The sequence below is a fragment of the Meleagris gallopavo genome, chromosome 8 (genome assembly GCF_905368555.1).
Source record: "Meleagris gallopavo chromosome 8, MGAL_WU_HG_1.1, whole genome shotgun sequence".
Lineage (NCBI taxonomy): Eukaryota > Metazoa > Chordata > Aves > Galliformes > Phasianidae > Meleagris > Meleagris gallopavo.
In genome coordinates, this window is record NC_139411.1 from 30,562,116 (window position 1) to 30,583,718 (window position 21,603).

At 43.5% G+C, this 21,603-nt stretch overlaps 2 protein-coding genes across 11 annotated transcripts in view; both read left to right on the forward strand.

Moving 5' to 3' along the window:
* TACC2 (transforming acidic coiled-coil containing protein 2) overlaps positions 1-14,042 on the forward strand; it is a 114,734-nt gene extending 100,692 nt beyond the window's left edge. For all 10 annotated transcript variants that reach the window (XM_085229456.1, XM_085229462.1, XM_031554538.2 and 7 more), the window contains 7 exons: positions 1,451-1,594; positions 2,351-2,427; positions 6,375-6,418; positions 11,177-11,337; positions 11,860-11,966; positions 12,934-13,054; positions 13,823-14,042. In XM_085229456.1, coding sequence (XP_085085582.1) covers positions 1,451-1,594; positions 2,351-2,427; positions 6,375-6,418; positions 11,177-11,337; positions 11,860-11,966; positions 12,934-13,054; positions 13,823-13,888 — 720 coding nt within the window. In that variant the 3' untranslated portion in view covers positions 13,889-14,042. The remainder of the gene's footprint in view (positions 1-1,450; positions 1,595-2,350; positions 2,428-6,374; positions 6,419-11,176; positions 11,338-11,859; positions 11,967-12,933; positions 13,055-13,822) is intronic.
* Positions 14,043-14,538: 496 nt separating this feature from the next.
* LOC146543896 (uncharacterized) lies at positions 14,539-18,190 on the forward strand. The gene is made up of 3 exons (XM_085229469.1): positions 14,539-14,998; positions 15,955-16,071; positions 16,329-18,190. The coding sequence occupies exons 1-3, from the start codon at positions 14,944-14,946 to the stop codon at positions 16,532-16,534; spliced, it is 378 nt and encodes a 125-aa protein (XP_085085595.1). The 5' UTR covers positions 14,539-14,943; the 3' UTR covers positions 16,535-18,190.
* Positions 18,191-21,603: the final 3,413 nt, after the last annotated feature.

Consider the following 21,603-nt stretch of genomic DNA (forward strand, 5'->3'; position numbering starts at 1 on the left):
CTTGTGCCCAAGATGTGCTTTTTCCTATACTGTCACTGTATATCAGGAGAAATCTGAAGAATGCAAGATGTGTAATTTTGGTAGATCCTGTGCTGCCTTTTGCTGCACTGTGCAAAGCCACCGGGTTGGAGGTTGTGCCTCCTTGTCGTTGGAACTAATCAATAGTTGGTGCATGTGGTAAAATGTCACAAAAAGAGAGAGGAATGGCCTGCAGCTGCAAGCACAGAGTCAGATGATTCCTATGTTTAAAAATGAACAAAGGATAGAGAGCAAATTGACAAGTCTCCTATGTAAACAGACGTTCAGTATGGTGTTTTGAAGTGCTGTTGAGCTTGTTATTGCTCTAATTAAATTTTCTTGTCTCGTCTTTTAGTGTTGCTGGCACGGTTTCAGCACGTTGCTCACAGATGTGGAACTCATAACATCTATTCCTGTGTTTTCCTAGTGTGAGCATTATGTGTCATTAGGACAGCTTCTTCAGTAAGGTGTGCTGTGGGAGCTCAGAAAGGGCTGCAAAAGAGTAACTGTGGCTTTGGATCCTTTCTGCTGTCCTGGGATACGTGAGAAAGGCTGTGAGCAAGTGAACCATTCATGGGATAAATGTGAAAGTCTGCACTGAGGGCAGTGCTGTAGGGGAGGAGGTGTAGCTTTTTGTTTTCATGCTGTAGCTGCAGCATGAAAACATTCATATCCAGGCCATCAGCGTGCTGGATGTGGTGTTTCAAGATGCGGGTGTTTATAAACTCCTTGTTTTTTTTTAATGCACTGTGATGTGAGTTGTTTACATACAGAGTGTTCACAGGGTCAGGCATCTCAATTTCACTTGGCTCTTTTGGGTTCTCTTTCTTATTCTGTATCCTTCTGACCCAGTTTTGACCATCGGCACGAACAAGATTGGCAGCTGCTAACAAAACCTCATTTAACATATTAATTGCATGCTAAATAACCAGTGGGGCAGGAATGGCAGCTGCATATTCACACTTCTTACAAAATACTGTTTGTGACAGAATATATCAGCATGTGGAAACTAGGAAGATAGACATCTCCTCGCTTCTGTTTTTTTTAATCTCATCTATTTTTATGGAAGCAGAATTCCCCTTAACGAGCTCTCTGCCTCCCATTCTAATTTCCTCTGCTGACACGTGTTTCTTGTGGATGCTTTCATGACATTTCTGTATCAGGAGGTAGTAAAGTAAGCCCCTAAAATATTATGGATGATGCACTATCTTTATTTTCTCTCTGTAAGGCTAATTTGGTTCTCCTAATGCTTACTATGAATTTTAAATGTGTATTGAAATGTTCCTGTCAATGCTACAGCTGTTACAGTTTTGTAGTGCACTGGCTCTCAGTCCTAGCTCAAGACCCTCGTGCCTAGCACACAGAAAACGTCAGCACAACATGTATTTAATGGCTCATTTCTTTGTATTTAAAAAAAAAAACAAACACACAGAGAGAACCTGCTATCCCAGCAGATGTTTCCATCTCTAAAAGTGTGCTGTACTCACGGATCGGCGCTTCGGATGCAGAAGGCACCACGAGTCTTCTCTACCCCCAGCAAGACTTGGATGCTGCACTACGACTTGCCAGAGCAGAGGTAATTTTTTTGAATTGGGAATAGGAAATATGTGGCACTTGTGGACTCCTCCTTTTCTGTTTTCTCCCAAACTCTTCATATTATTATTATGTTTACCATGCTTGAGACTGTTCTCAGAAATTCTAAACCCACGCTGGAGGCTACCAAAGCAAAAGGTGTTATGCTGTAAGTGCTACTTGTTTGGGATGTAAATGCTGGCTGGAAGAGGCCTATGAAAATCATTGAGTTCAACTGTCGGGCTACTTCAGGACTGACCCAAAGTGAAAAAACATAATTAAGAGCAATATCCAAAAGTCATTTAAAAGTGGACAGGCACGAGACATCAACTACCTCTAGGAAACCCATTCCAGTGTCTAACCATTCCAGTGTGAATGAGAGGAGCACAAAGGAACGCAGTCCTTCAAGTATAAAATCTCATGGATAGTCAGCCCTACATATGGACGCAGAAGCAATAGAACCCCCCGTAGAGGACAAATCATGGGACTGTGTTCCAAAGCCACGGATAAAATTATTTCAGTCTTGGCTCCAAATCAGGCATTGTGTGAAGTGTTTTTAAATGATCGTGATTTCACACCTGAACTTCTTAAAATTGCACCTTACAGTCTGTAAATCAACAGGCACGCTTGTATTTGAACCCATTGTGCCTTTGGAAACTGTGCCTGTATCAATCAGAATTTGATATCCATACATTGTACACTTATTTTGTTTCCTCCTCAATGGATCACTTCTTTTCACTTTTCTTTTTCCTTGTTTCAGATTGTGGCCAAGGAAAGAGAAGTATCTGAGTGGAAAGAGAAATATGAAGAAAGCAGAAGGGAAGTGATGGAAATGAGGTGAGTTATTCACTTGTCACTAATCACAACAGTGTAGTCTCATTTCAGGCTGTGGACAGCACACAGAGTGCTGTGACTGTACAGATCTTTGGCTAACTAAAGTTGTTGGTTATATTTAACTGCAGGCTTCAAACTGATCCTAAACCTGTTGAAGGTAATCACTGTGAACTTCTACATTGCTGTACTGAGATAAAGGGTCTTAGTCCAGTCCAGTAAGGAAAGAGTTTTCTCCAGTTTGTGCTGCTCCCCTACTTGTGAAGTCTCACATGGGTTGCATTGTGGTGTTTCTGTTGCCTGACTGAATGATTGTGCCTGCTGTGTTGGTAGAGGTGTTTGTCTGCTAATTTAAAGTTATCTTTCCACGAGGAGTTTTGCCAACAGAAAAAAGCATGTGAAGGTTTGAATACAGGTATGAGCAGCAGAGGCTCCCTTCAGGAGATTATTATAAAAAGATTCTTTAACATTAAAGAACAAAAACCCCATTGCCGGTAGGAAAACATTTCTTGCAAAGGAGCCGCTCTTGCCTTTGAGTGTTGACTTTCAAAGAGTTTCAACTTCCTTCTCTTTGAACAGAATTTTTAATTATAACACACACACTAAACTTGATTTCAGGTAACCAGTGTTTATCTTGGATTTTGCTACCCAATTTGAGAGCTGACAGAAACACCCTGAACTTTTCAGTTCTTTCTAGTTGTATCTGCTGATCTATTATATTCCATTTCTCCTTGCAAGCCTGTCTCTATTACATTAAATAACAGTAAACTGATAATAACTGGTTTGGCCTTTCTTCCCAGCCAAGGTCTCTGCCATTTGCAAAAGTGATAAACAAAGTCACTATAGTGGATAAAGTTGCTCAAAGCATCACTTTTGCTTGCCATCTAGTCAGCTGAGGGTTTCAGCCATTCTTTTTGTATACAGTGGTAATGCCATAAGAACAACATACAGATAAGTTTGACTCATTCATTGACCTGAATCTGAGAAAGTCATCAGTTTTAAAAGAGACTCTGTAGGAGTATACTATGGAATTTTTAAAGCCTATTATTTTCTGTCTTCAAACAGACAGGCTCTCTCCCTACCTCTGTCCTTAACTCATAAATAAAAGAGATCAGACAGATTATTTTAGCATCTATCTTTCAAATTATAATTTCCATGGTGCCTTTTGAGACTGAATTTTCTGTTTTAGCACCTGCTTCTTCCCAGAGTTAAGGACGTAGGTAGCTTAAAGCAAAAGCCAGTAAGCTGTATTGAGAGGTGATCTGCACCTGCAGTTCCTGCTGGCATCCAGGAAACTTGTGCTGATGGAACAGGGGTAAAAGAACACTGTGCTGCACAAATCAGAAGCACTGGCAGAGGTGCCAAGTGTCACACGTGGCAGATTTGAATAGAGGAGCACACAGGGCTCTGAGCCAATGCATCTTAAGAGAGGCATCTGCAGAAGGCGAGGGCAGCCCCTTTATGTCTTTGAGAGGAACCATCTCCCAGCACCCGCTGAGTTCTCTCACCTCTCTTGCTCCCCGCCTGGGAAAGGAACCAAAGCCCTGGCATAGCTCTCTCAGTGCATAATGAGGCAAAATGGAAAGGAACTGCTGCAAGCAGTCAAATCCAAAAAACAAAACGTGGAATGAAGAAAACCTAGGAATTATGTAAAGAATGACTCAGAGTTCATTGCGCACACTCCAGTGCAGTACTTTGTCTATTTTCTGGAGGCTGCCAGGGTACACACGCCTGCTGGCTGCAAACAGACACTGGCAGAGGCTGCTTATCCCTTAATGAAAAGAGAGCAGAGAGACAGAGCATCTGACACACTGTAGGATCTGTTCCTTTCTGTACCTCGCAGTAATTTGCTTCTGTGTCTATGTCCTCAATAAGATTTGATTTTGGGAAGAAAAAAAAGAAAAAAAAGTCTTATGTAAGCCAAATTTTCAACAGGCAAATGGGGAAAAAGTCATTTTGTCTCAAAATGATGAAATGTGCATGTATACACCGAGATTTCATTGGGAAGATTACATGTTGAAACAGTTCATGTGTGGTAAATTAGAGATGCAGAAATTAGACGTAACATAATTGTAAGAAAGGAATGAAGGGAAAGGCTGGGATTATCGAGTTGCAAGCATAATAACTTTTTTTGCAGAAGGAGAAGCAATGCTTCTTTATGCAAACACTCCTTGTTCTACCTCCCGAGTTTAGCCAAGTTTCCAGCAAAATGTCAGTGTGGAGGAGATTCCACTCTGGAGGAGAGGAGCTGAATGAGAAGTTATAATAATGATATTACGTATCAAACAGCCAGTGGTGGGCTGTGCCATAGCCCAAGGTAGAACCAGAGTCAGACTGGATATGTTTAAACATGGTTTGTTGGAGGTCTGATTGATCATACCTCTGTGCGGGATGTCAAGCAGAAGATCTTTCGAGAGGTAGCTTGGGATTTCTATGTTTTCATGATTATAAAACTGTAAATCATGATTATAATACGTAGACCAAAGGTCTGAAATATAAGAAATTAAGCCTATTTAACATCTCAAAGTTGAGTGCTCCATCACAGAGAGGAATGACATGGTTAGCATCCTTAGGTTCCCCACCTGCAATGTCTTTTCTTTAGTCTGCTTGAGAGAAAGAGAGCTTTGTGATGAACTTCACTTTCCAAATCAAATAGTATTAAAATCACTGTGACACTGTAGTGTCCACATAGTGATGAAAGTAAGAAATGGATCTTTGACTTTGCTGCCTATGGTGCAGCCCAGGCTGGGAAGCTGTATGATGTTCTAACAACGTTTAGTGTTGTACTTGTTGTCATTGATCCTTGGCTTCATTTTCTAAAATGATCAAACTTCCTGAAGGTGGCTGGTATTACAGCGACACGACATGGCTTTCAAATCCCTGCTGCTTACCTTTTATGTGAAAATGATCCCACTGCCTGGGGTCTGTTTGTGATCCAGATTTCACACATGCAGTGCTGGTGCTGCTGCTCTGGGTTTGGGGGATCTCCACAGCTTTCTCCTTTCCTCACTGACTTTTGTCCCAGGATTTCCCCTTATTCTTACTGCAACCTCACTGTCTGCAGCAGACTTAGCTAAAATGGAGCAAATCAAAGCGAGCAAAGACTTAAAAAAATATGTATTCAAATACCAGTGGGCTATTTGGAATATTCACTTCAGATGAAGCGTACAGTAATTTTGTTTTTCATAGGCAATCCTATGTGGCTCACAAATCAAAGCACAGATCAAGCTAGTCCCATTTCATTAGCTTTATTTGGCTCTGGAAAGGGATGGATCATCTTTCTAAATCACATTTAATCTGCTTATTTTGGCTAACCTCTTTTCAAGAAGGAAACTCAAAGCCTACTGCGAGTCTGCAAAATAAAATAGTCTTAAAAGTAACATTTTACCCCCTCTGTTTTTCAAAAGATGTGTGAAATCGGACACGGTGGGCTTTGTGCTCCATAGCTGAATGTTTTGGTTGTGTTGTTTTTAAGTGCTGGTGGGTCACTTCTTCACGTTTGGAGAGTGGAAGAGTGGATATATTTTGGATGGGGGCCAGCTGTACTCCTGTTGGATTTACTTGCCTACCAATTATAACTTTTGTTAATGTTTACATTAAAAATGAGCGGACACAGAGAATAAAGAGGGGATGGAAGAAGGCAGTGGGAAAAGGAGACTCGATGCAACTCTGAAATTAGGTTGATGCAATTATGTTTATGTTTAAACTGAGATCGGTAATGTACTTCGGGTACGATTCAAAGTAATTCCTTTTCCCTCCCCATGCAGGAGCAACGTTTAAGCTGCCAATTTTATTTGTTGCATAGGAATAAAGAGCATATAAAAGCGTGGAGCAGGATCTCTATCTGTATTTTATACCATAGTTCAGTTATTAAGTAGCATTATTTTCATGTAATTATTAGCTATTATGATGTTTGCCAAAAGTTTTTCTTTTTTCTTTTTTTCTTCTTATAGGAAAATAGTTTCAGAATATGAGAAGACGATTGCTCAGATGATAGGTAGGTGTTCCTGCCGTGAAAAATGCTGTCCTGCACTCTGATTTTCTGAAGAGGGCATAGAAATGGGATTTAAGTCTGTGGGCTTCATTTTGATGCAAGCTCCACCCATTCATGCTGCTGGGAATTGGGATGCATCTGAGGACACATTGTGTGCTTCCAGGTGGTGATGTGAAGCTGGTGCTTCATTTTACAGAAATAAACCCCGAGGCAGTCCAGGTAATACAGAAAGGTCAGGGCTTTTTCTTCTGTGTCAAAGCAAGGTGTCCCATGAGAAACATGTTCAAACACTGCCCAGCATTTACAGGTATCTCCAGGAGAGACATAAAATGACCTGAAAACCCTGTAGTCATCCGCTCACAGCTGTTTAACAGGAGATACCAAACTTAGCCCTTTACAACAACAGGGATTATCTGTGCTAAGTGCATTGGTTGGACCAAAACCGAGATTAACTTCAATCCCAGCTGAGATTGTGAGTGCCCAATCCACCTCCCCAGCTACTGACATAAAGTCCTCCAAGCTATTTGCACAATCTATTGCAGAAGTCAAGAAATTTTTCTTCTCACTCCTCTGGGAGAATTGTCATAGAGAGCACTGCATGCCTGCAACACAAAAGGCATCTGTGCATCTTTCTAAAAGGGTTTTAACACAGGAAGGGTTTTTATCACAGCTATTGAGTTCTAATATATATGTATGTTTTAGCCCTTCTAAAATTGGCAGTTCCTCGTGGCCTGTGTGGCATAACCCCCAAGCTGTTGGTTTCTTCTACATTGTTTTGTTAGCATTTGATGCTTGAGTTCTCTTTAAATTCTGTAGCAGATTTGCTTATTTTTGCCCAAGGAGAGCAGTGGGGGGGCTGTTCAGTGCCTGCTGCTTGGCTGCCTTCCTGCATTTCACAGCCCATGGGAGGCACCCCAACCTCCTTCCATGAAAAGGAAAAAAAGGGTCTAGAAATAAGTCTTCACGTGTGTGCTTTGTTCTCTGTACAGTGTTCTGTCTCCGTTGCCTTTTGTGTGTAAACCTGAATGGGTTTGCCTGCTTTCTGACGTAACCTCTGTCATTCTCATCATACAAGTGTTAAGGCAGGAGTGGTCAGACTATGCCAAGAATTTGATTCCCTTTATTTTACACTGAGTGTATTCTAGTGCTGCTTCATGCATGATTATGGACATTATCAAGTGTGGCAAAGAATCAGGGTCACAGTCTCCAAAATGTAATTTTCTTCTTCAAACACCGGGGACATTTTTTTCTATTTTATGTGTCCTACTGCTGTCAAGTGATTCTTTTTTTTAAGCAGTAGTTTGATATGAGTGCTTACAGCATGTAGGTCCTGTATCTACCCTGTGCAGAGCTGCCCAGGAACTCTGCAGGGAGTTCTTCAGCTTCAATGGCCATTTGTATGGACAGACACAGGACTGCCCCATTCTCCCCAAGCATCTGCATGCAGCTAGCAACAGAACTTTCTTCTGACTGCAAACCCAAATTCTTTTTCAAGAAACAGGTTAAACGTATGTATATAAGTTGTAAGTCTGTAGTGCAATGAGAAGCTATGGAACAGAGATTCTAAGGCAACAGCACAGCCATGGCATGCATGACACAAATTCTGCAGTTGCCAATTCATCTTCTTTAAAGAAATCAAGGATATTAAAGCATTGGGCCTTTGGCCACTGAGGAGATAGAAACAAATTCAAACTTCTAATTCAAAGTATCAGTCGGAGTCTTCCAAGCGATGTACAGCAAGTTTTTAAGAGCTGTGGCTGTAAATAACACAATTTGCCATCCGTTTTCAAAAGAACTGAAACAACAGCAGCGACACAGAAAGCATGTGCTAATTAGAGCAATATGCAAATTTTACAGCATGATAAATGTGAGGCTGCTTCTCCCAGCATTTCGTGTAAATTTTCCATCTAATTATCCCACTTTCTCCTGACATTTGCTGTAAATTATTGTCCCTTCTGACGAAAGAATTTACCCAAATGCCACATTGTGAGGGAAGTGATTGTCTGCATGCTATTTGCATATAGTTGACTGATCTGTTATCCCACTAACATCTCCCTGCTGGAGCAAAATATGCATTTTCACTAAAGAAATGCCTCTGCTCTTTCTATTTATGATCTAACCCTTCTGAGCTATTTACAGAGCCCTCTGCTAGGAGGGCATTGCAAGTGAACCAATTTCACAAATCCCTTTAATGAATATTCAGCGTGGTTGAGCGATCCTGCTCAGCTTCTACAGGCTGTCGTGTGTTTGCAGAGCGAGCACTGAAAATATTTCGTACTAATGGAATAAGACCGTGGATGTGTTTGCATATAAAGCACCAAAAACTTGCCCTGCAAGCTGTCATTGCCATTGATTTCAAGGGCTGAGTAGATCTCTTATTGCTGTCATGTACAGAGCCCAGTGTTAACCCACCTCAGCTCGTACAATCAGTCTCATGCTGTACAGGCAGAGCTTGCACGCTGTCAGTGCACAGATCCCTATGAGCATCTCTGCATCGTTTCTTCCTGCTGCTTTAACTGTTCTTCCTCACACTTGGCCCCTAAGACAGTCTCCTGCCCGTTGAGGGTGGGCACACAAAGGACAGCCATGCTGCTGTGCTGCAGCCTGGGCTGAGCTCACGAAGGCCCCTGCTCACCCTGCAGCCCATGCACACTCCTCAGTCACACTCACCTCCTCCCCTTCCAAAATCCTTGTTGTAGATTTATTTGTACTGTTGGATTTGTGATGTTGGGCTTTTTTTTCTCTTGTTTTCCTGCTAAAAAAATGTATCCGTGTACCTGTAAGCTTAAAGACATAATGAACTTTTCATTATGAAGACAAACAAATGTTATGCTTTGTGCATTACGGGTTGTTGCATTACTTATTTTCTGCTTTCCTAACAATTCCTGATTTTCTATTTTGCTTCCGTTTTCGTTGCTTCTTGCTATTTGCTTGCAAAAACAAACAGGCAAGCCCGGTAAGTAAAGCTTTTCACCAACTTTCACACCACCACTCTGCATTTTTCCTTTCTTTTGCTTTTGTTCTCCGTTTGCTGCATTCCCATTCAGTTATGTGATAACGCTGTGCTGAGCCTCGGGGCGGATCTGCTGCTGTTGTGGTGGTGGCCTCACTCTGTCCATTTGGACATCCTTAGTCCTGAGCATCCTCGTGGTGGTGGTGACCCACAGGCAGTGTGTGGAATGGACATGGAAGCCATTTAATTGAAATATTCTGATCACATAGCCTTTATAAACTGCCTTAGAAACAAGGTAGAAATAAGTGGCTGTAACTGGTTAGCTGAGATTGGAGCTGCCTGCCCAGCTCCACCGAGCAGCCTTTTCCTTAAGGCTAAATGATAACTTCAGAGAGTAGTTGCCTTCAAGTAGTCAAAAGGGAGAAGAGTTATCAGAGCAATGGGGCATTGCAGGGCTCTGCACTCCTTGGTTCATCCATCCCAAAGGTGTTTGTCTGTCACTGCCTGGGCTTTGCTGGGCTGGCACAAACACAGAGGACTACAAAGAGATTGAGTATGCAAAAGGAAGAGGTGAACTGCAGCTTGGGAATTCACAGCATGAACTTTGACATTTCAGGGTTGACCAACACCATGAAATACTCTCTGATTCAGGCTCATTTCTCTCTTTGAGGGAAAAACTAAACACCCGTTAAAATATTTCAGAGCATAGGAGGCTTAAATGAAAGGTTGTACATTCTAAAGCTGCTTTTTAGATGGGAGAACATTTTCCTTCGTTTTAATTTCCGTCAGAGGTATAAGAAAACAGTAACGTAAAGCTGCTCATTTCTCTGAGCGTATCTCATAACAGCATCGTTCAAAGCAGCCCCTAAAACAGAGACATAAAAATCTTAATTTAGGATCTGCAGCCAGCAGTGTACCACTCAAGTAGGCAATGGCAGGTGCTTTTTTCCTACTGTTATAAGCTATTCTAATTTATTACTTTGAAAAAAATTGTCTTAGATGTGGATTTGGAATCCTGTTTTACTCTTCACACCCTCCCTGCCTCACATGCAGTTAAACACTCTTTGAGCTTGGAAGATACTCTCCACAAACCAGCTCTGCCCAAAGTCAGCTTTCCTTCCTGGCATTTGTCTGCAGAGCTCCTAAGAAGGAAAGTTTACAAAGTTTTCCGAGGGGAGAATTTTGAGCTGGGCTAAATGAAATGAAGTGGCAAGTTTGTATGGGGTTAGAAAAGATGGTGGGAGATCACAACATGGGTCAGAAGCAGCAAATAATTTATTGCCTGTGCTTGAAGTACTGCTGCATGTGATCTCCTCCAGCTTGTGCCTCTTCTGGCAAATGAGGAATCCCAGAATCACAGAATGGCCTGGGTTGAAAAGGACCACAAAGCTCATCTAGTTCCAACCCCCTGCTATGTGCAGGGTCTCCAACCAGCAGACCAGGCTGCCCAGAGCCACATCCAGCCTGGCCTTGAATGCCTCCAGGGATGGGGCATCCACAACCTCCTTGGGCAACCTGTTCCAGTGAATCCAGTACCTCCTTCGTGGGAGCAGCAGAGGTCCAAGTGAAATAAATCATCTGTAAGAAGATGTTTTCACCTTTTTCCCCATTGTTACAGTAATTAATTATCACTGTATTTAGAAAGCTTTTTCCAAAACATGATATTCTCTTTGAGTAACAGTGACGTTTGGATCTTCTGCAGACTAACTAACATACAGCATAGAGCACAGTGTAGTAGAAACTATAGATGATCGTGAAATCAGTGTTCATATTGATTTCTTTTTTCTCCCCCATCTTCTTTCTACCAGAGGACGAGCAGAGAGAGAAGTCTGTCTCCCATCACACTGTTCAGCAGCTGATCGTGGAGAAGGAGCAAGCGCTGGCAGATCTGAACTCGGTGGAGAAATCCCTGGCAGATCTTTTCAGGAGATATGAAAAAATGAAGGAAGTGTTGGAGGGGTTTCGAAAGGTGAGTCACTCCTTTCCTGTTAGGAGGAAAGCTGAGAGGGCTCTCGTGTGGTGGTGAATCGGCGTTGCTTCACATGGGGCACCTTTTTGTTTCCAGGCATAAGTCTGATTTACTTACAAAGTAAAGTGTGCTGCGGGCAGGCACAACAGGAATGCCCACTGTGCTTTCTTTCTCTTTGAGAAAGAGTAGCTTGTTCCTGTATACAACAGTACAGTTGCAATAAATATCACGTACCTGCTGGATTTTACCACATATTGGGGCTGGCTTGCAGGCTGAGGGCTCGGGGAAATCCATATCTTCACTCAGAGATTATGTCTAAAGCACATGGTGTGGTGTAATCCTCAAACAGAGGATTTCAGCCAGATACCAAACACAAATAAAAGCACCATGAAGCTTTTTGCATTGTGCAGAACTGCTTCAGATGAAATCTCTGGGGGCATGTCAGTTGTCAGCCTTGGACAGCCACCTTACATGTACCTGAATGTGACTTGGATTAAATGTAATGTAATGTTTTCATTTCAGAACGAAGAAGTATTAAAGAAATGTGCGCAAGAGTATTTATCACGAGTAAAGAAAGAAGAACAGAGGTATCAAGCACTCAAAATCCACGCTGAGGAAAAACTGGACAGGTAATTGCTTGTGCACATCCCCATCGAGGAGTTGACACTGCAGGAAGGTCTCTGTGGCTGAGCCTTGCACTCCAAAACTCCGCCTTCCAGATGCTGTGCTCCAGCTCCTGACCATAGCTAAAGAAAGAATTGTTTTCACATTGAAAAAATCCCCCAGGAGGGGTCCATGTTGAGCACCTTAAAATTCTCTTTATCTTTGTGTATTTGGCAGGGAAGGTTGAGGAAGAAGCTGTTAGCCAGACTTGTGCAGCTACAAAGGGCTGTGCTCAGATATTTCCATTTGCAGCTGATATTTGTGCCCCAGTGCTTTCCTATTGCCCTGTGCTGTGTTTCTGCCCTGACATCAGTCAGCAGAACAGTGTGCAATTCAGAGCAGGTGTCTCTTTGTTAATTCTGGACCCCGGGTTTATGCTGAGTTTGCCCACTTGTGTTGATGGTGATGTGCACTTGCACAAAAGTGCATGTAAATCCATAAACCACCATTAAGGTGTGAATATCTGATTGTGCCTTAAGACAGGTCAGTTGGGATTGTTGTTGTTCCCATCTTTAATGCTTTCATGTAATAACCAAGTAGGCATTTCTAGAGTCCGCATGCAGTCCTGTAAGCCCAGGAGATGTCTGCAAAACATCACTAGCATTGATCAGAGCCTAAAGTAAAGCGAGGCTTGGATTTGCTTCCCAGCTGTGAATCTTGTCTGTGAGAACTGGAGATCAGATTGAGAACCTTCCACAGAATACCTCCTGCTGAGTGGTATCTTTGACCCTTCTCTTTAGACATAGTGAAAAGGCTTTGCAGATTGCTGAGCAAGGGAAAGAGCCACAAAAAGTCTCTGGGGCGAGGCTCAGGCTGCCTTCAAAGATACACAGAAAGCAGCCCTGCCCATCTCTTAACATGCAGTCCATCCTTGGATACGCTTCATCCTCTCCTGCAGACCTCCTGACATGACAAGAATCTGTGTTTTTCTAGAGCCAATGCTGAAATTGCACAAGTGAGAGGCAAGGCTCAGCAAGAGCAAGCAGCGTATCAGGCCAGCCTTCGTAAAGAGCAGCTGAAGGTGGATGCATTGGAAAGAACACTGGAACAAAAGGTAAGTAGCAGCTCTGCTCTTTTAACAAAGTCAGGTTGGATGTTAGGAAAAATATCTTATTATGAAGAGCAGTGAGGTACTGGCACAGGCTGCCCAGGAACACGGGGCCATTGTCTGTGGAGATGTTCAAGAACTGTGGAGGTGGTGCAGGGATATGGTCAGTGGGAATGGGTTGGATGTTGGAGTAGATGATCTTAGTGGTCTTTTTTCAACCTTAATGACTCTGGATCTGAGGCAGTGACGTGACCTTTCCTCGGATTGGCTGCCTCAAGCTCTCCTTTGGAGCTTAGACCTAGGTCGAGATCTGCCCAAAGTCCTGTCCTGCTCCTCAAGCACAGCCAGCCAGAATATATCTCATATTCTCTAGCTCAGTAAAGGAGCTTATTTCCAGTAACATACAGCAGGTCCTTGCTTAGAGCCCCATGAAAACAGAATGAAAGTAATGTTATGGGGAACAGCCTGGAAACAAAAGCACGCTGCGTGTTATTATCATGTGCCAGGAGTGCCTGCTAGTCCTGAATCATCAAGTGATTTGGTGCTAAGTTGTATTTACTGCAGTAAGATGAGCTCTGTGTGGGAAGAAGCAAGGCAAATTGTTTGAAGGCATTATGCACAACTGCACTACGTGTGCATGTATATCATACATACATCTACTCTCAGTAATGGAGAAAATGCTGTTCTTCCACACTTATGGGAAAGCATGATTTTTAAATACACTCAATATAATATTATTTTTCATGGTACTTAATACTGCCTTTTGTTTTCCAGAATAAAGAGATAGAAGAGTTAACAAAGATTTGTGACGAACTGATTGCCAAAATGGGGAAAAGCTAACTTTTAACCAAATTTCTGGACTTCAACACTGAGTGCAATATGACCATTGGCACACTGATGTCCATACATTTATGTGGACGGGTTATATTTTCACCTTTTCGTATGCACTACTGTATTTTCTTTCTAAATAAAGTTGATTTAATTGTATGCAGTACTAAGATGACTATCAGAATTTCTTGCTATTGTTTGCATTTTCATAGTATAATTCATAGCAAGTTGATCTCAAAGTTCCTGTATCAGGGAGATTGTCAAGTTCTCTAAGAAATTACAAATTGCTGATCCTAGCCTTCCCTTTGTACATGAGTTCCCATGTTGGATGTCTTTTGGATTTAATATAAACATGTATTACTTGCATGGGGACTCTTGCCTTAAGGAGTGTAAACTTTATCTGCATTTGCTGATTTGTAAAATAAAATGAAAAATGAAAAAAAAAAATAATCAAGATGCATGTCACTTAAATGAAATTCTCTATTGTAAATAAATTTTTTCGTTGGAAGTTGAAGATAAGTGGCTTTATTTTGTGTATTTCACTTGCTTACTGCTTTTGCTGTGCCAGGTACAGCAGGGTTTGTTAAGGAACTCCTTGTCCAGTGGTGGGATTGGCCACAAGCTCATACTGCCTGTGTGCACCTATCTCTATATCCTGCATTCCCTACAAATACATATGCTAGATTTGGACCTTTCTGTCCTCGAGTTTGAGCTTAATCCTGTGGGAATTACTGATTCTCTCACCCTGGTCCAGAAAAGCATGTAGGGAAGTGAGGCTGTTTGTCTGAGTTGGGTGCTGTGACATGAGGTGGTTTTTAAGCAAATCTGTTGTTGGGTGAACACATTTTGTTCTTCCTGCCAGTGGAAGAATTTGCTGCCACATTTGTGGAGATGCAGTGTGTGTGATTAGAAGTACACCCAGAATAAGCTAGATAAGCAGCATTCTCGCACACCTCCTTATCCTCTAAGTCATCCTCTGCGGAGGATTAAGTATGTAAGATAAGCATTAAAGCTTTAATAGCAAACAAACTGCTTTCTTTGTCTAATGGTGCATCTCTTGTATCTCCATGATGCGGACAGTCTTCAGCCTGGTTCTCATCAGCTCCCTTTTTGTCATCAAAAGTAAGTCAGCTCTCTTCTTCCTTTGTTCTTTATTCCTTATTTGCTATTTCAGATGTGCCTGAGCTTCTCTGCTATTCTGGGCTTTCCTCTTGGTTTTCAGAATGTTTAGCAGCACAGCGTTTCACTTCTGCTATGGAATAGAAACACTGAGATGTTTGCAAAGAAATGTAAATGCGTTATCTCTGGCAAATGTGCCTTGTGATCTGCACAGCTCACCAAGGACATTGTAAAGAAGCTGCAAGTTCCTGCTTGTCTTTGAAAATTCTGTGTAGTTTCAACCAAAGATAAACTTTGGGAATAAGGAAAATCAGATTATAGCTGTCATGTTAAACAGATGCAAAAATTGTAAGATGTACTGTTTGGTCTTCCAGTGGAGCTGATACTTTAGAAAACTAAATATGGACCATAATATGATTTTAGGTGTTCACAGTACTTTCTCATGGTGCTGTGAACCAAAGACCACAATGGAGGGGAAAACCATCATACTCCAGCTTGTTCTACAACTGTTACAAGAAAGTGTGGGTGCAATCACAGAGCATCAGATATTCACCATCCCTGGAGGTGTTCAAGGGACGTTTAGATGTTGTACTGAGGGATGTGGCTTAGTGGGGAATGTTGTTATAGGTGGAGAGTTGGACTGGGTGATTTTGGAGGTCTTTTCCAACGTTGGTGATTCTGTGATATTCTTGAGTTACGCTCAGTGCAATTGTAGCAATCATAACACGTGTCTCATTTTTTTTAATCTTTAAAGTCAGTTATCTGGGCCCCTTTAAAAAAGGCAAACTGATAGGATTTGCAAAATATTTAGATATTTATAATCTTTTAGCAATTTTTGCTTGTGCTTCAAGCAAAATCATAAAGACTGCATGGATGGTATTTTAAAAGGTTTTTTGTTTTGTCTTGTTTCGTTTTTTAACTACCGCTATTACAAGAGATCTTTTCTCTCCTAACGACAGGTGAAGCACTGCAGTGTTACACCTGTGTAGGTTCCAGCGACGATGACTGCAACAGACAAGGGACACAGCAGTGCCCGGGGCATTCGGATGCGTGTGCGGTCATGCGAGGACAAGCAAGTGAGTAACCATGGACAGCTCCAGCTCATCGCATTGCTAACAGCAGCAGGAAGGTAATCAGTGTCGGAAGGAGAAAAGCATAGCCACTTTCCCCTCCAAATGAGCACTGTTTACAAATCTTGGTTCTATTGGCTCAGCGGCAGCTTGATGCCAAACGTGTGAGAGTGGGATGGTCCCCGCTGGGTGGGCACTGCGGTGGCAGTGGGTGTGTTGCATTGCATTGCACTGCGTTGTGTGCTCACTGTGCTCTGTTCCAGGTGGTGTGATGAAGTCCTGCTCGTTCCGCTCCTTCTGTGAGAGGGCGATGAGGGATGGAGCCAGAGCACCCGGGGTGAGCGTCCACTGCTGCTACTCCAGCCACTGCAACGCCAAGAGCCACGGCGCGAGGCTCGGTCCCTCCAACGGCTGCTTCGTCCTCCTGCTCTTGTCCCTGTGTTGGCACCCGCTGTTGAAGCTGACATGAGGGGGAATGGGATCCTGAAACTGCCTTTATAGAAAGGGATTGTTGTAATTACACTTCCTGTATCGCATTACTCCACAGACTGTGTTGCTCAGTAGGAAGAAGCTGTAGGCAGACTTAGCTGCAGGTAGCAGCCTTGTAGTTAAGGTAAAGAGTGATGTGCTCCAGCTGCTGTTTGCTGTTGGCACGCACTCAAAAGCAAGCTACAATTTTCAGGCACAAAGTGACCGAGAATTCTAGCATGCTCTTGAGTTGTTCAGAGAATACCTCCAATATGGACAAAAGCAGAAAACCTGATGTAAGAATTGGTTTAGATCTTACAACAACGCTGGAAGCAGCAGCTAAAAAAGCAGCCTGGGTGCTGTTTTCAGCAGGTAAGCTGCCTCCTGGAGACTGCCTATCTCTACTGCTACTTTTGGAAAGCTTTGGTCAGTCATTGTGCTGTAGGCAGCTAATAACACAGGTAACAGTGTTTTGGTATACCCAAATTCCTAATGCATTTCAACTGTGTTCTTCAGTATCCTAAAGAGTGAAATGGTGCACAACCATCCTTGCACTGATGTCATTAAGAGAGTGTTGTGTGGTGGGTTATATAATCCTTTTAATTTTGCAAAGTGAAATTACACGGGGATGTCTAGAGAGCTGAGGAACTAAATTAACATGTTTAATAATCCCACTCATTGCAGTTTTACCAAGCAGATGACCCAGAGTGGGCCGTGGCACTACGCAGCCATGGCTGTGGGCAGCTGCTAACAGTGGTGGTGCCCAACCTGGGCCATAGTGATGTAACACAACATGATTGCATTGAGCTGCTGTTGGGTCGGTGATGCTGGGAAGGAGCTGGCAGGGCAGAGGTGATTCGTAGCACAGTGACACGTAGGCAGGTGGTTGATCTGTGTGGATTTCAGCATCCAGCTGTACTGACCAAGTCTAATCTCCAGCACGCAGCGGCTTTCAGCCCAGCTTGCGTCACCTCAGTAGAGATGGTCTTCCAGTTAGGAGTTCTGATTTTTGTTGCCCATTTGGAATTCAAGCAAGTTTATGGAACTCACAAACTATGTGGCAAAGTAGATTTTCCGCTAGCTCTGTGTTGTGACTTTGTTTCTAAGTATTGTTCTTTCCAAGATCAGTACTAGGCAGCATGTGGTAGGATCCTGCATGTCTTCCAAAATTTGGTCAAGGTTCTTCTTGAGAGCTTCTTCAAGTGAAATCAATGAAAGCTCAGGGCACTCTGCCCCTACAGCTTCACTGTCTCCTTGTTCCGTTGCTCACTCTGGATGGATCCTTCCATCATCTTCTGTAGGCTGTGGGGTCAGACTGGGACCATTCCTTCAGGGTTTTGCTGGGAGGGGCTCAGACCTGGGGGTTCTGCTCCATGGTAGTTGTTATCACAAGGCTGACACAGCTGTTAAAAAAAAAGACTGCTGTACTGCCATGCCTTGGCTGAGAATATTAATTTAGGCTTAAATATCTCATGTGTGTAACAAATCACTTGAGCTGATAAGAATTCTTCATTTCATTCTCAGCTTGAATCAGTTCCTTCAATCTGTTCTGCTACACAAAATATGTATTGATGGTACCGTTTATTTTCTGATTGCTCTGTAATGCTCTATGCATTTCCTTAATGACAAATTAAAATCTATGCAATGTCTGACAATGTCTCTGGATAAATGGGAGTGTTGTGATGGCCAGTCTCATCTGTTGGCCTCTGCTCCAGCAGGAGTTTCTCCACGGGGATCTGTATCTTAAATGTGTTAGATAAAACAGCAAATGCTTTCTTATGGTGAAGCTTCTCTGTTGAAACCAGGTGAGGCAGTGTGCCCTGCCCAGCACCAGCTGTCACCATGTGCTCCCACTGGGCTCTGCCATCCAGCACTCTGATGCTTTTACTGCCTAATTATGAACTTGAAATGTGCATGTGTACTTATATCTATGAATGGTACACAGTGTTTGTTGGTTTGTGGAGATAACAGAGGTGTTTTGCAGCAGTTCTCGGCATTAACGTTAACAGGGAGATGAGCACAGGAACAAAGCAGAACAAAATAGATGGAATATTTTAAAACTGTCATTACTGTGAGTGTGCAAAGCTATTCCAGGGCACACATAAGGCAGAAAATAGTTTTCAGTTCGGCTGCTCTGAAGTCTCAAAGTCTCGTGGCTTCCTTCATGTTGGGAGCTGGAAGAGGAGGAGCAGAGCTGGCAGTGAAGCTCTGCTGTGACTCAGAATGGTGGCACTTCTGTTCTGCCCACTGGATCGGTGTGGTGGGTCAGTTGGGTAAGCACTGCAGTAAAATTTAATATTTGTTACTGAAAGAACCTCACTTACAACTAGCTGATAGGATGTAAGGACAGCAAGCCCAAACAAATAGTTTCCATGGGTGTTTTCTGTCCTCTTGCTACTGTCAGTGCAGACAGCGATTCCCTCTTTCCCATTCTTCTCAAATACTCTTCTCTTAGGTCTTCGTGATTCTGTGATAAGGGAGGAACTGAGTGGAATTGAGGTCAGAGAGAAGAACATGCTTGTCAGCCTGGCCTGGTGGGAAGTAGAGCTGAGGATAAGCATCTCATTGGAGGTTCTTATTGCAGGTTCCTCCCATCCCTGGAGGGGCTTCCTCACCTCCCACCTCAGCCCCTTTTGCATCTTCTGGAGCCCAGGGGAATGCTCAATGGGCAGCAGCTGTGCAGCCCGGCTGGCTTCTGCAATTGCTGCTGATTGCCTCCTGGTTTCAGCTCTGAAGCCGCAGGAGCTGTGCACACCCATAAGGCTTTCAGAGCTGGCCGTGGTGGGAGGATGTGCACAGAGATGGGAAAAAAAAAAAAAAAAGAAAACTGTTAGCATCACCCAAGCCCTTAAAAAGCCGTCTTCTGTCGCTCAAATCTCAGGATCTCTGCGGAAACCGAAAATAAAACTTTGCTCCTACGTGACCAGACAGCCCTGTGATCTCACCACCCCTCTCCTTCCCCATGGCTTACACAAAGCGTTTTATGCTTATCCAAACTTTGGCTCTGCAGACACCCAGAGCTATTTGGGGCAAATCCTGGTGAGCTCCTGCAGTTGCTTTGCTCAGGATGAGTGGCAGATTTCTGCCCTGGGCCAACAAATGCTCACTGCTCTGTGCTGGGCCGGTGCTGAGCGCTCTCCAGGAGCAAATCCCAGCTCTTAAAATAGTTCTCCCTCTCCTTTTTTTTTCTTTTTCTTTTTTTTTTTTTTTGCTCTACGTTTGCTCAGCAAGTGCAGAAATATCTGCATTTGTATTATAACCAGAACAGCTTCCAGCCCAGCATTGAGGTGGGTATCTGATGGTAAAACATGGCTCGCACAAGCTTGCTGGAGCTTGAATTGCATTTCTCCATGGAATCACAACCATCACCATTAGCTGGAGGTAACCACCTCGATCAACAGAGACTCCTGAGAGAGTGCTGTGAGAGAGCACACAGAATCTTAATTGCTTTTAAAAATAGCAGTGTATAAAAGCCATGTGTTAACCCCCACGAGGCCCACTGACCTCACTGATGGCAAATGGACAGCAGTGCCAGCTTCCCACTCACCATTCCCAGTGTCCCACCCCGAGCACTGTGCTGTTTGTCCCCAGTTACTGGAGTGCAGACACCTCATGGAAAGCAGCAACCAGATGGTGAATGGTGCCCTTCTTTGTCTGCGTATAATGTGCCTTATTGGATTGATTCAGATGTCTGGTTTGGAAACCTCATTTTTGCACATCTGGAACAGTGACAGAATTTTGCATTACTTGACTAAAGTGGGCCTTGAAGCCTGTAAACCATGGCACCTATCCAAATGTAAGATGCTGAGCAAGTCACCCATCAATTTATGTCTACCTGGAGTGTGGTGGTTTCAGACTCTGAATGTCTCTCCTGCAGTTCGAGATTTACAAACAGTACGATGGAATTAATTTGAAATTTAGTACATCTACCAGCAGGGGGTACCCGGGGCTCACAAATGTCCCTGCTTGCTGCTTGCACCCTCTGCTACTTATTTAACCCCCCAAAAAACAGGAATGCAGCATTGCTTTCCCGTCCTCAGAAGTAGCACATCCTGTCCAACACAAGGAGGCTGTGCCAGTGCTGCTTTGGAGGTGTGCAACCTCATGAAACGGTGCCAGAGGAGGCTCAGGTTGGGTAGCAAGCAACAATTCCTCTCTGAAAGAGTGGTGATGCATTGGCACAGCTGCCCAGAGAGTGTTGGTCACCATGTCACCATCCCTGGAGGTGTTCCAGAGCCACAGAGACGTGGCATTGAGGAACGTGGGCAGTGGGCATGGTGGGGTGGGGTGGGGTTGGGCTTGGGGATCTGAGAGGTGTTTTCCTCAAGGACAGGCCCGAGTGGTCCCACAGCAGTGCCAGTGGTGACCCAGAGCAGCAGGGAGCTGATGGGAGCAGGCTCATGAGGAACGTCACCCTGACACCCAGATACAGAAATAGCTTGTTTTTCAAAGATAGCTAAATCTTTCCCCACGGATTTATAAACATTCTTCTGTCTGGAAACACTGTGCTGTTACGCAGCGCACCACGTCTACCAGTGGAGCAGGGCTTTGTAAAACAAACAAACACCATGACGATGGGCACGAAAACACGAAGGCAAAGCTCTCCATGGGATTTCTTGTAGCTGCCCCTCCAGGAGAAGCTGTCTGCAGGCTGCAGGAAGGCTCGCACCCTCCTGGGGCTCAGCGTGGTTTCCCTCTAACAAAGCCCCATCTGGCTAATGCTGTTCTAATAAGGGAGAAACTGGGACTTAATGAAAGTTAGAAATAATTGGAGTGCTGTAAGCTGCTCACCCCGAACACTGATGTAGGAGAAATCCTGCTAGGGTCCTGCTTTGAAAATCTGGTCTGAAAGTCAGAGAAATATACTTGACAGATGGATGGACAGATGGATGGTGGCAGCCAACCCAATGGTACGCCCAACCCAAGAGCCATCCCTTAATCTGTGTAAACTGTTAAAATGTTAAATTAACCTGAAATGAAAGAATAGGATGTGAGACGGGAGTCCCTGCAAGCACAGCACCATTGGAGCTCATTGTGCAATGATTAAATAGAAACAATACCTTGTGTTGA